General features: G+C 33.4%; 1 protein-coding gene across 1 annotated transcript; it reads right to left on the minus strand.

Moving 5' to 3' along the window:
• Window positions 1-803: 803 nt before the first annotated feature.
• LOC134238195 (uncharacterized) lies at window positions 804-14,672 on the minus strand. The gene is made up of 4 exons (XM_062720312.1): window positions 14,463-14,672; window positions 5,893-6,060; window positions 1,349-1,458; window positions 804-1,245 (listed from the first exon to the last, which is right to left on the minus strand). Exons 1-4 carry the CDS (start codon window positions 14,632-14,634, stop codon window positions 973-975), a joined length of 723 nt encoding a protein of 240 aa, XP_062576296.1. The 5' UTR covers window positions 14,635-14,672; the 3' UTR covers window positions 804-972.
• Window positions 14,673-15,270: the final 598 nt, after the last annotated feature.

Here is a 15,270-nt window from a genome sequence, read left to right on the forward strand (position 1 = left end):
GGCAAACCAGGTTATATGATTTAGCTATAGATTAATTATTTATCGAATCAAATGAAGTGTTAAAACCAAAATTAAATTATTTGATTTTACAATAAGATCGAAAACAATTTCTATGTTTAGTTTAATTGAATATATATCTTGCAAGTGTAAGGGAAATGTTTACAATTTTTGAGTATCAAATTATACATTTTATGTATGGGCAACACAAAGAAGCAAATGCAATTTTTCATTAAGTCTGAGTCATTGAGCTTTGCTCCTTTTTTGTATTGTTTTGTTGACCTTTATTCATAAATACTGTTCGATAACTTCATATATTTAAATAAGAGACCTTTTATACAGTCTTATGAAGCTGTACACTTCTAATAGAGTTATTTCTGAAACAAATATGCTTTAAATATACGCTTGGAAATTCGTTTTGTTACTTGATATAAATTTCTAAAAGTCCTTCTTACTGCAATATATGTTTATTATTTTGTTTAAGATCTAAATGGTGTTTTAAACTTAAAATATCTAGAGCAATTATCTTTTGGAGATACGAGTATCTGGTGAAAAGTAATTGTGAATGACTTGAAATCGATAAACACGAGAGAAGTATTATTAATAATTCTGCCATCGTATATGTTAGCTTATATGACCAATTACTCCAGCTAAAATATTTTGTATTAGTTAAGTTTACATGTGCAAATACTTGGACTGTTAATTCTCTATATATCTAAAGTTCACGCTACAGAAACAAAGGTTTAGAGAAAAAATCAAAATGAATATCAATGTTTTACTTTTGTCGTAGACAATGGGATTTTCGAATTTAAATAACCATATACTTTCTTTTATCATAGCTGTTCGTTAAACGTTGTTCTCACTGAAAGTATTCCAAAACAGTCATGCTCAAATATATACATAAAAGATTGATTTTTAGAGTCACAGTTGTTATTAGTTTATTTTAAACAGAAACAATTTGTCTGGAAGCAGGGTTCATTTGATATGGAAAATTCTTGCGAATTGTCGCGTGCTAATTATAATGCTCCCTCTGTTGCTAATTTCCACATGGTGTTCCTCATGCACATGACCCAAAACAAGACCCCCATCTCCTGAAGATACCATAACTCTGTTATCCTGACTGCTCCTAGATTCATCATATTGGGCAACCTCATTGCTTACATAGCTTCTATTCACTCTCCCTTCCTTATTATCTGTGCCTTTTTCTTGCTTTGCATTTTTGTATATGAAACAGCAGAAGACTAAGCTCTGAAAGTACAAAAAATACTTCAATTTAAGTTTTTAAAAAAATTCTAAAGACCTTTCACACTCATTAAAACCGCGTTGTATGTGCAATATTGTTTGAACATACCAAAAGCATCACGTAACATGATGCTGCAAGGGAGAGATAAAAGCTGAAGCCCTTCTCGTGGTCTTTGTAGTCGCTGGCAACAAGCATGCACCCAGCAAAGCCAATTATTCCTGTATAAATGAAGGCCATTCAGGAATTCATTAATAACAAATTAGCTGACCTTAAAGAGCTGAAATCTTTAAAAGGGTTGATAAGTGCATAAAGCAACGGATGCTGAGAGTCGTCGATTCTACTTCACGCTCGTCTGGAACCTGGTTGAACTGAATCGATCGTTTGTGGTGACGTGACTAGCACATTAGAATTTGGAATAAACCAACAGAGGGGAAACAAATAAGAAAAATCATTTCTTTTGTTTTGCATGTCCATATTCTGATATATACGATTCATAATTATGTTGTTTTAAGGAAGAAGATAAAATTTGTAGAAAGAATTTCTGAATTATAAGAAGATGGAGGTTACAATAACAAACTTTATTAAATTCCATGGAAGTTAGCACCCCCATTCATACAATAGAACAATCCAACAAAAGGCGAGTAGATCCCTTACTCATGACATTTGGCGCGAAAGGAGCGATTCACCTCTTTCGTAGAATTTAAATGGACTGATGGAAATGCAGAAAAAAAGATACACGGACACGTTGAAACGGTAAATCACATGGAATAATCTGCTTCATGCAAACAGAGTAAACAAAGTAAATACTGCATTATTTTGCATCTGTAAAATCATTGTTTTCCTGAAAAATGTTTCTTTTAAAATGCAGGTAAAAGATTTCCAATGTAAATCAGCTTGCACAAAATCTAGCTCTCTGGGTATGATCTATGAGTTTCGGATCAAGCAATTATCAATCCTTATACAGCCTGACACCGTGACGTCAGGCAATAAGGCCGCTTTAGCTCCTTACCTTTCGCTTAGCAAAATTTACATTCCGGTAGAATTATCAAGAGATAACAAACGTACAAACATAACTGCGAGTGCAGAAAAAACGAAACTAAAATAATTACGATGCTCTAATTATCAAATAAATAGATAGAGTTCGATTAATTTTCTTCAAAGCTTCTTATTGAGAAAAACTAGAAGCGTGAAGTTAAAAGCTTCCTTTTTATTGTTTGTCTGTTTTATTGTTTTAGCCCCTCTCAAGAATATCTCACTAAGACGAAGTCGCCACCATAGGCCATAGTAGAGTAAGAAATCCTTTTTATGCTTGCATCGATCTTTTCTGCGACACAGGACCTCGGTTTATCGGTTTATTAGGAAAAACCGGTCTCCACGTCCCACATTTGGTTCGAACCCGGGGCGTAAAGATCGACTCCTAACTTTTTGACTCCAGCACAAAAGCTTTAATTACTTTCCCACAAAGTCGATGAAAACGTGAACGTATTGACAATCGACGAATAATTTTTCTGACATCCTAAATGCATAAGAAATTCAGTATAATTAAATAAACGGTGCATTCAACTGTTTACCGTCCAAAACAGGCACTATTGACATATGGGAACTGATGATTGCCTCAAAAGTAATTACATTTTGTACGTACTCTTTCAGATTATTGAAAATATTGTTTTAGTTTTATAAATAGCTATATGTTACCGAAAGTACATGTAACACACGGCTACTACTAGGTTTACAACTTATGACCATTATTAAAATAATTCTCTTTCCGTTCCTTTCAGGGGGAATAAGGAAGCATAAAAAATATTCTACCTTGACTTAATCAGTGCTACATTATGACATCATAGTAGGCGAGTTGACGTCAAATTTAGAACACAATTCTTTGTAATAGCGAGCGCAACGAGACGGCGCGAAGCGCCGCTCGCGTAGCGAGCTCAATAGACTAACGTGTACAAACAGAGGAAATTCAGGTTGAAATCTGCACATTGATCCAAGAAATTTTTATGAGTGCACGTGAAAACATTCTTCAATCCCAATAATCCTTTGCGGTGCAAAGCAACATGGTGGCTAAAACATAGCAACAACTTACTTTAAAAAGATTACAAACAACGTTTAAATGCAATCTCCATGCCACAAAACTGTCGTTTGTGTCAACTGGACTTTTTATTTGACGTCATACTTTCGTCACTTTAACGGCTCGGGTATTTCCGATTTTGTCGGAAACTTCCGAAAAATCTCGATCCCGATGCCTGGGAAGTGATGAACTGAGGATAGGCAGTGCAAGTAAAAGTGTAAAGGTTTTTGATAGTTAAATAACTGCGCTCGCCCCAACGGTCGTACCGTAGAACATATTATTGGTATTTAGCGATATAATTTAGCTCTAGAAAATGAACAGATACGTGTAAACATTAACAAAAACTAGAGGTACTGTGAGCAATGAGTTCACTAAATGATACCCCCGCCTCCCATAATGTCGATGTGTTGCTATATTGTTTTATGGTAATGTGTAAAGAGAAATAACTCGTCCAATCAAAGTTATCCAGAAGCTTGTATTATGTGACGTCATAGGTAAACAAAAAATGGCAATGTCCATATTTTGCTCTTGGAAACGTAAAATACGTGTCGAATAAAAAAGTAAGATAGGAGGTGCACAATGGCAATATCTAATAAAGATTCTGTGAAAGTTTCATTAAATTTCACTCAATAGTATAAGAGGAGTTGCGGATAAGAGCAAAAGTGTAACAGACGGACGGAGGGAAGGACGGACGGACGTACAGACGGACGGACGGAATTAATGATTACTATATACCCTCCCGCTTTTCAAACAGGGGGTATGATAAAATGTTCTTATTTCGTTATGATGTATTCTGTCATTTTGATTAAAATCTACCACTGATGACGTCATCTGTTGAATTGATCGGGAATTGATCATGTCTGGCTATGACAGCATGAAAAAATGTACGTAAAAGCAAACATGAATATTTTCTAAAATTCATATGGAGTTCAGTTAATAAAATAGGTATGCTAATTTATTTTTGTAGATTATATTCTCTTTTGAAGACAGTCAGCTATACACGTATCCCGGACGGCATTTCCTCTGTCGATTGTGACAAAAATAATGCAACTGAAAAACAATTAGCTGTATATTTTCAAAACATAAAATTTGTACAGATGGAAAGTTTGCATCCTAAAATACTTGGAAAGTGTTGCTAGAATCAAGAGTTAAACATGGTTTTAGGAAAAATCTCAGTTCATAGGTAAAAAATTCAAAACATTGGGGACCGGTCACGGTAACCTAGTGGTAGAACGTTCGCTTCGTGATCGAGAGGCCCGAGTTCGATTCTCAATCGCGGTGCCGCGTCGTACCTAAGACGTAAACAAAGGTAGTGATTGTTTCTTTGCCAAGCGCTCGGCACTAGAAGTGAAAGTCACGGGTCTTTCGGATATGACCTTAAAAACGTTGGTCCCGTGTCACGGTAGGCGTTGGCACGATAAAGAACCCTCGCTGCTCAATGGCCCTAAGTACCGAGTTTAGGTCTCAATTTGAAGACCTTCACCGGCATCGGTGACGTCTCCATTTGAGTGAAAAATACTGAAGAGGGACGTAAAACAATATGCAATCAATCAAAACATCAGGTAAGGTTTCGTGCGAATGTGTGGAATAATTATTTTACTGACGGAACAGTGGGATTCTAGCAGGACTTTTAAGGCAAATTAGATGTTTTTCAACTAAATAATTTACGTAAAAAAATCATTAAAATCCGGGGTATTGTTGTTTTTGTTCGCTTTTTTTTTCAAGGAAAATTTCGCTATTAATAGAAGTCACATGATGCCGTGGTGGTGCTGCACGTCGTTTCGCTAGACATTCTTTTATCTTTACGCAATAGATGATAATAGGTAACGCTTATCAGCGGTTTTTTGTAAATTATCAAACATTTTTTTTAAAAAGTCTAAATTTCCAGAAAAATGACACGTATGCTTCCTTAACATACCCGCATATTATTTAGAGCATGTTTGTGCATATCGAATAAGTTTTGAGGTGTAAGCAACATATGCAGATGATTGAGGGATAAATCTACATATAATAAGAAAGTTGATGATAAAAAAAGTTAAAATTTCTCGTTTGTCACTCGGTTTGCCATCATCGTTTAAAGTAATACAAACCAGTATGTTTAATTACACAATTCCTGGTATATATCAAGTCGACATCTGAATGGAAATTAATATATTGAATGTCCTTAATACATTTAATTTTGTTAATAAGAAATAAAACAAACTGCAAGCAAAATTATTTTTAAAATATCATACCTTCGAATATTATTGAAAATACTTTGAAATTTTAAATTATAATTAATCTTACTATACAAACGTATTGTATAGTAAGCAAAAAATTAATGTACTATATTTTTTTTTTTGTTTGATCCTATGACACAAATCTAAATTTAAATAGTGAAACTAAATTTAATTAAATGAATGAAATATAAAAGATTACAAAAAAAATATTAATACTCAAAAAATACAATAAACAAAAAAATTGTAACATAGCAAAAAAGGATCTCAGAATCATCAGACGTTGGATCAGGTTCTATGGAGGAGTGATCATCTCCTTGTGCATTTTTTGTTTTATGATTTCAATACAATGAAGATATTCGTACCTGCAGCAGGATATAAACACAATACACCCACTCCAAATTTTGTACAACATCCCACTTTAACCAGGCCGTCTTTATTACAACAAATGGAATACATGATGACCGCTGTTGTCAGAGCGATAATAATGAACGCAGTAGCCTGAAGACCAAGAGCTGTGGTACCAAGTCCCTCTGACGTAATACAGGAAAAAATCAGGTTAAGCTTACAACCAAATGAAATTGAAGCATATATACTCTTCAAAAAAAGAAACGCATAGTAGAATTTTAGTGACGCATTGGACATAAAGATAATTTAGTAAAATGATGCATTGATAAAACAGAAATGTGGTAAGCAACAGGAATACTATCTAAATGTCATAATTACTCAACAATTTTAAAATTAAAGTCGGTTTAAAACCATTAAAGATCAATATCTGGTATGCCCCCCGCAGACACAAATGATAGCCACAAACGGCATCTAATGGAAGCAAATGTGTGTAACAAAAACTGTATAGGCATACTCTCCCACTCCAAATGTAGAACTTTAGTCAGCTGTTGCAGAGTCTGGGGATGCGATTGTCTTTGGCAAATCATGTCAATCCATTTTGTCCAATGCTGCTTAATTTGGATTAAATCTAGCGATTTAGATGACTGTGACTGAAACAGGTTGTTGTTTCTTTGCAAGAATAGGTGTGTCAAACGAGCCGTATGTGGATGTGTATTGTGAGATTGCAATACCGCTCTAGGATGCTGCAAAATTGAATGGGTATGTGTAGGTAGAACATGGTTAGAGTACCTTTTTAAATTCAAAGTCCAATGAATTCGAACCAAATCAATCTTACTTTCTTATAATACCGTGTTTTATATCGTTACACTACCACCACCAACTTTTTTAACGTCCTGGAGGCAATTATCTGTCTAACATTCATTACAAAGCATTAGCACTCTTAAACTTATAAGAGGCTTTCAGATAAACATTCTGGACTAGTAGGTTAACCAAAATGTTCAGCAGTGATGCTGTGATCATACGCTATTGATCTGAGATCTTTGAAGTCGATATTTGGGGTGTTGCGGGGTCGAAACAATGGCATGAATAATCCTCTTGCAATAATTCGTAGTCATCTGAAAACGGTTTTGTTAGATGATCTGTGCAGTTCAGGGATAGCTAATGCTTTAGATGACGTCCTTGCATTACATTTATGCAATTAACGAAATCCTCCGAAGTGATGCTGTGCTGCTGATGTCACACGTAGTCTACCATATTTTTTGCTAACATTGGGTGTTCGATGTTAATGGTTTATGTTTTATAGGTTAGATATGGTCTGTGTGTAACATTAAAACCTCTTGCAATTGTAGATTGCAGTACCCCTGCTTCCAGTCGCCCATTTTCCTTTTTGTGCCACGCAATATTCAGATGCAGCAATTTTAGGAAGCGTCATTTTTCAGATAAAACCAGATTCAAAATATCGAGAACCCCCGCTTTTGATAGCCCCTTTGTATCTGAAGGAATTGCATCGGAAATTAAGAGATGAAAATTGAGATAAAAATTTTGGGGGAAATTTTGCAAAGTCAGGTCTTTTTGTCTGTGAGACTTGAAGAATAGCTGTAAAGTTAACAATTGCATTAAAAAATCATGCATTTCACTCGAATACATCGTATCCATACAAAAATAAAAGGTATGACAAAACTATCATACATTTTTCAGGGCATTGTTCCTACTATGCGTTTCTTTTTTTGAAGAGTATATATGAGAAAGTTGATTGAAAAAGATTATTATTTTATCACATAATGTTCTGATACACATTTTTATATTTTGAATTATTTTTTAATTAATATGAAAGTTACAAAATGAAATTTTTCATTGTAAGTATCTAACTTTATATATTATTCTCTTAACCAACTGAACAAATAATTATTAAACGGTAGTTCTATATATATACATTATATAAATACATCGTAAAATTGAAGGGATTCAGAGATGTCATGTAGAGACAAATATTGTAAAATAAATAAGAAAGAAAAAGAAAACAAAGAAAAAACCCATAGACCCTAACGGATACTCAGTATCTAAGTGTTACACTATGTCACACAAGTATGAAAATAACCTGATAGATGAGGATTTGTTGCTTAATTAGAGGAGAAATTTGAAGAACAGGATATCCAGTATCAGCTTATAGAGTAAGTTTTTTTTTGTTTCCATTCATTTTTATTATCATGCAAACTACATGTACTATCAAAGCTTAATTTCTTCAGCATGCCGTGTGTGCAACAATTTTTTACTCATATTATAAGCTACTTCATACAAAGGCCTCACGTACGTCATTGACTGACCTCACGGCGGCAGACAGTACTAAATTTAACAAGTTTGGCTTTCCAGAAAGCCTTAAATGTCATCTCTTTGGCTCCATCTGTGTCAAAGTATAAACAGTGGAATGTAACATTTTTCTATTAAAGACAGAATATTTTCATTACTATTTTTAGGGGAATGGTAATTAGAACAGGAAAAGGGGTAGCTTTCAAACTCCAAAATCGTATGTTGTACATGGGAAGGAAAGTTCTTAAGTTTTTGATTTTTTTGAAAAACCATATATTTGGAGAAGACATGACTATGCTAAAAGAAAAAGTATGGATAAGGGAGATGACTTGCAGTGTACATGCATTTACAACAGTGAAATGTTAAAGGGCCGGGCTGGGACACTCAGATTTGAAGAAAATATATTTTTCTGAAATTGTCGAAATAATATTACGTTTCATGCTTAAGCATTTCACACTGAACTATATATAAATCGTGTTTAGAAAACTCTTTTATATGGAAAATCCCAAAACTACTATTTTTTTGCACGTTTGATTGTAACGTATTCTCATACTTAAGTATGTGAAAGGATTATAATCTTCATATAGGCATGTATCTAACTTTGGGATAATTATATTTTTAAAGGAAAATTTGTGGATGTCAATTTAAAATACGTTAAACATAAAGGAAAGAATGAATTGGCCATTCATTTCATACCTTCGTACTATTCAGATAGAATCAATGAGCAATTCATATTTTCTGAGAATTTTTTTTTTTTAAATCACATAATGTTATTATAACTAAAAGAATTTTAGATGCATTTGTATTTGTTAATTTATTTAAAAACACACTCAAGATAGTAACAACAGCTGTCCAAGTTCCACTTAGCGCAATACGATAGTAAAATTTAAAAGGTATCAGCTAAAATTAAGCATTCACGAATTATCTGGAAAAAATCCCAATTTTCCAACCCTGAATTTACGACTGTTTTTGGAATATATTTTAATTTTGGCTTCATTTCAATAAAATTGTATAGAAAATTATTGCAAGCTCTTTTATTATACCGGGTCATATGATTAAAAAGAAAACTGTAAACATTCAAGAAAATACTCAATCATAATCTTTGTGAGTTTTCTTCCAATGCTCGTAGTTTTTCAAATATTCTTGTCTCTTCTTATCCCCATACTTGTATTTTTTTGTGGAAAAAATGGCAATAAATTATAGAATGACAACCATAAAAAAGTTTTTGACATCAATTCATAGCAGTTTATAGTACTAAATGTAAATGTATTAACTTTGATGTTGTTTTTCTGTTAATTCTTGGATCCACGCCTCAGCAGATCATTTGTGATTCAACGCGCTGACCTAGTTAGAATATTTCATCTGGTGCAGACCATAGATCATTTACGCAGTAGCCTACATGGAAACATGTAGATGATTAAATAAGTACATATATATTTTGAACACCATGCAAACAACCAGCAGGCGATATTGTGTGTCTGGCCCTCTGTGATTCCTGTGCAGCCCTTTTTCTTTTTCAATGTTTGGATCGCTCATTGTTTACCGCTCTATATTTAGAAATTTGCATCATCATCAAAGTGACCACTCGGTGCTCCTCGGATAGTTCTTGCCCCGCACGAGCGTAATCATCCGAGGCTTACCGATTTTTAATGGCTGCTTACACTGGGACCTCACATCCGGAAATCAAACTTAATGTGTCATCTCTCGTGAGAGATGACAATCAGGGCTTATTTGAGCAGTCGTTCCATGAAATAGTTTAGATAGTTCGATAGTGGAAATTTCGATACATGCATATTCTCCAAAGACTTTTGTAGCTCGTCCCAGGAGGAAATAAGCTTTTATTTACATTTCTGAATGATCTTGTCTGTAGTATAATCCGTGCTTTCATCTTTCATGTCCACTTCTGTTCTTAATGAAAAATGCCTTATCATATGAATCTCACTGTTTTGTGTTGTGTATCAAAGATTAATCATTTTACATGTTATGGTTAAATAATTAATTGCTTATTTTCAGTACAATTATACATTGACATTGAATTACATGTACTAATACCTAACCATCAGGCACGTGGTCAAATATTTTCTCTTAGTTTCCCTGCTCCAAATATTGTAAAAACTGATAATACAGTGCCTGAGAATAATGCAGTGAAAACAGAAAAAATGTCTTATTCAAGTTCGCTTTTAATTATCTATTATGTAAATAGGTTTGTATGTTACTGAAGTGTTATACTTCACTCCTATCCAACGATTATATTTTGGACGATATAACATTGTAAATTAGAATGCAACTTCTTATTTCTTTTCGCAGATGCTTCAGTTCAGAATTTCATCAATCCATTCCGTAACAGTGTTTAGTAGATATAAATTGTATATCAAATGGTTTGAGAAGCAATTAAAACTGTAAAGCTCTGTCAAGATTGTTATCCCCAGGGCTAGGGTCAGGGTTATATGCGCCCATTAAGTGATTAAAGATCTTCCATTGATTTCATTATTTACAACCTTCATTTTATTCTGTTTGTTGAATAAAAAGTCAGTTAAGCCATTTAACATTAAAACATTACTTGAAAAATGCTGACCCGATATCTTGAAACATCTTAAGCCTAAGTTGATCAAGATCTTTATTTTTATATTAAAATGTTGTAAAATTCAAGCAGACCAAAAGGGTTAGGGTTGGGGATATTTTTATATTGTTTCACAGAGATGTTGTTATATGCAAATGAAGAAATAAATTCCATAATTAATAAATATTTTATCGGTGATTAAAAATTTCAATTAAGTCTTATAGTTTGTTTCATGATCCCGGAGCCAGGAACTTCAATTAAAAATTCTTTGTACAGTATTGTATACAATATTGATTACGCATGGTCTCTTGAAGATATATTATCGAACGAAAGATATTAAATAACATAATATATTATGAATGCCTAACAAGATTTCAAGTTATTTCATTTTTCAGTAATGTGTCAAATATTAAACTGCAGTGGAAGATAATCAACTTAACTACAGAAAGATATAAAGGATATGGAGTAAGGATATGGAAATAACGAACAGTATTCAATCTCAACGTCCATTACACAAATATACAAAACAAGAGCAGAGCAAACACGGACCTCCGAAACATCAGAAGTGGGATCAGGTGCCATGGAGGAGTGAGCATCCCCTGCTGACCGGTCACACCCGCCGTGTGCTCATTGTCATAATCAGGAAATAACGGAAAAAATCCGTAGTCAATTCAGTGTATAAATAATGGACTAACAATTGGTATGAAAAACGTCAGTCAGCATTTCATTCAATGATAAATTGTATTTGCTGACAAGGTCATTGTATCGACCATAGAATTTACGAAATGATGACTTTAAACGAGATAACGAACAGTATTCAAACTCAAAGTCCATTAAAAATATACAAAATAAAAGCAGAGCAAACACGGACCTCCAAAAATCAGAGGTGGGATCAGGTGCCATGGAGGAGTAAGCATCCCCTGCCGACCGGTTACACCCGCTGTGTGTTCGTTGTAATGATCAGGAAATTATGGGAAAACAAATCCGTCGTCAATTCAGTGTATGAATAATGGGCTAACAATAGGTATGAAAAACGTTCAATGATAAATTGTATTTGCTGACAAGGTCATTGCATTGACCATAGAACTTACGAAATGATAATTTTAAACGAGACTGCTGATATTTTTGCTTCATCAACTTGCTTGTCAATAATTTACCTCGTTGAGGAAACTGATCATACGTAGAGCATGGTCTAGTGTATCGAATCAACTGATATATATATATATATATATATATATATATATATATATATATATATATATATATATATATATATATTTCTTTCTAAAATTTTATAGCGATTTGATGAAAACAAACAACAGGCATATTCATAATATAGAGTCATTATGCAACAATATTGGAAAATTTTACTACTTTCCAATTACCAATGTGGTCACACGAACTTTCTGAAAATGGATAGTTGTGAAACCCGGGGGAGACTTCGACGTAACGTCAAGTTAGATATGTCACGTCCCGTTATACATGCAACTCACGCTAATTTAAATTGAATTCGTAATTCTACAAAAAGCTGTCTTTTTCTCTATTTTTTTTCTTTACAAAGCCTGGGTTTCCTCTTGCGCCAACTAATCTTCATTTTTTACAGATACTTCAAATTGCTACCCATCTTTCCACATGATGTTCCAGTAATGATCCAATTTCAGTAGCAATTAACAATAACAGTACGGCAGCCGACAACGTCCATTAACGCTTTTAATTTGTTTAAGGAGATCTGCACCTAAAACAGTCTCCAAAAAGCCACCACACCTTTAATCAACTTCCATGGCAGTTCTATTTTCTTAAATTTCTCATGCCACCGAAAAACTAGTCACTAAATGCATTTTTCCCAGGCCTTTGTCTATTATATACGCTTTTAAGAAAGAGTGGTCCCGGATTTCTCACAAAACGTATGACTTTACCGAAATTTGACGTTGTCTAACAACTTAAAGGTGAACCATAAATAATAAATTAATAAACTAAATATCCATTAAAAATCAATAAAACGTTCACACAAAGGTTTATAAAAGACCAAGCAATCGTAATAATGACATAATTTTCGTTTATATACCACACAGATCGGTTTAAATCTCATTTCACGTATTAAGAATTAAAATAAAAATGAACGTGTTTATGTCTCCCCCGCATAACCAAACAACCGTTTCTATGGCAACTGCCATAGGGTTACTATCAAAGATATTTTAACTATTTTTCAATTTAAAATATTCATCAAGTGTCCATATTTTCATTTTTGATTTTCAACCAATTCAACTTAAAAATGAATAAAATATGAAAAAATTCCACGAACTTTTGGATCAACCCTCGTATATATATATACACGGTATGCAGGTAATGAAGGTATATTGCATAAGTAAGGGAAGTTGACGATAGAAAAGTTTAAGTCATCACGTTTATCATACAGCTTGGTTGTTAGATTACAATAAGTGTTTTTTTTACAAGTAAAATATCCAAATATGAAGCAGAAGTGTCGGACTCTTTGGTATCTTTTATCTTCAGCCCACCAGGATATATCGTATCGACGTAGGAATGGAAATTATCATTAGTAATTGACAATACGTCGTCGATATATCTAAATGTCGAGTTTAAGGCCACAGCAAGTGTTTTCTTCTTTTCACGCATAATACTTTGAATGAATTCCGCTTCATATGAATATAAAAATCAGCCTGCTTATAACGGAGCGCAATTTTTTACCCATTGGACTTCCAATAGATTGTTGGAATACCTGGTCTCCAAAAACCACATAGATATTGTCAATCAGAAACTCAAGCATCTTCTTGATGTCAACTTCACAGTACTTGTGTGTGCAATCAGAATCTGTTTTAACAAAATAGTTTTGCAAATGAGCAATGACGAGGTAAGTAAATTTACGAATTCCATTTTTGTTGAAGAAGCAGCTGTCAATGATATCAAAAAGCCTGGATTTTAATTTTTCGTGGGGAGTTGTTTATTTTTGTAAAGTCTTGTGATTCCAAATTGTCCAAAAGTTCTTTAGAATTTTTAAGTATTCACATCTGATTCACACCACTTCTTGAATAAATAGTTGAACAGTTTTCTTGAAGTTTTTCTTTCACTACTGTCAATATCTTAGTGAGCAGTAACGCAAGAGGCTTGGTTGAATTTTTTTCTTAAACACTGTTTCGAACGTACAAGAATATATGTAAATACAATTGATATATACTGTATTTGAGTACAACATATAACAATTAACTAACAATTAAGGAAGATCAGGCGCTGAAGAAATAGCATGATAATGAAAATGCATTTCTGATTTGTCTACATTCAATAAGCTCTTATTCAGTACTATTCCTGTATAGCAACCGTTCTCAGTGGGTCTTCTGTCTATTCTTACATTACATTTTAGCCTAATTTAGTTTTGGATTGTTTCCAATATGTTTGCAAATATTATGATGAATTTGGCATGCATTGGGAGTTCTAACACCATAATTAATTATCGTCAAAAGTCTTATCATTTTAAATTGATTGATCGTATATTGTTTAACGTCCCTTTCGAGAATTTTTCACTCGTATGGAGACGTTATCATTTTAGAAAGATATAGATTATACTTGCAGGAAGGAAAATTATTTTCTTTATCTATTCTGTTACAAGGAGTAATTTTTATGTCAAATGATTTTTTAACCACGAAAAAGAATATCAGCAGGTAAGATTTATAAGTAACACGCATAAACTACGTCGTGAATATTTACCTTCTATCGTGCCATTACAATTCGCTGTATTGAAAGCGATTCCCCTGAAGCAGTCTGATGTTGAATTATGTTTGATCCAATATGGAAAGAAAAAACCTGTCGCCTGTAATAAATGACTTGGTATCAACAGACAAGTTAGACAAAAATAAAATGCTGCAGATTCAGAACACATGATGATGTCGTATGTAAGGATTGATAGTACAGTTGACGGTGATTTTCCCACCCTGGGATTTTTTACTTTTGGTTTGTGATAATAAGAAATTGAAGTATTTGTGTCACCCTGTGTTATCATGTATATTATGGCTCATGATTACACTGCACATGTACGTTTTTATAACTGGGTCATAAAGATTATAAAAAAATGGGCACATCTTTTCTTACAATTCATTGAAATTTGCAAATAAACTTCGAAACACTTGCATATGTTGAATTCTGTTATCTTCTTATATTTCATTGCACCAGAAATATTACCTTCTCCCTTTGGAATACAGCAGTATGAGGGGATATTCGAAAACTATATCGTTGATCCTTTGACGTTGACTTTGTAGTTTGACTGAATTTTACATTTGAAATCCTAACTTTTTCTATGGCCCAAATTTTTGAACGGTAGGTACTAGAAATTTCATAATTCAATATTCTTTTTGGGGTTAAAGCCTTTTATTTAAAACAAGCAATTTTGACCTTTTAACTTTGACTTTGGGGATTTCCATACTTACTAGAAAAGTTTAACCTTGTTCATAACATTTAAACGGTAAGGGATAGTTCTTTCATACTCTACATATGTAACCTCTGTGACAATGCCTTTCAT

Source organism: Saccostrea cucullata, unplaced genomic scaffold (genome assembly GCF_032062105.1).
Source record: "Saccostrea cucullata isolate Sc308-1 unplaced genomic scaffold, CSIRO_AGI_Scuc_v1 ctg1076, whole genome shotgun sequence".
NCBI classification, from domain to species: Eukaryota; Metazoa; Mollusca; class Bivalvia; order Ostreida; family Ostreidae; genus Saccostrea; species Saccostrea cuccullata.

Coding starts and splice junctions, on each gene's coding strand:
- LOC134238195 (XM_062720312.1), bottom strand. CDS start 14,634: ATGTGTTCTGAATCTGCAGCATTTTATTTTTGTCTAACTTGTCTGTTG. Junction 1,459..5,892: donor GTGTTTATATCCTGCTGCAG/GTACGAATATCT, acceptor TCATTTATACAG/GAATAATTGGCTTTGCTGGG. Junction 1,246..1,348: donor CATGTTACGTGATGCTTTTG/GTATGTTCAAAC, acceptor TTGTACTTTCAG/AGCTTAGTCTTCTGCTGTTT.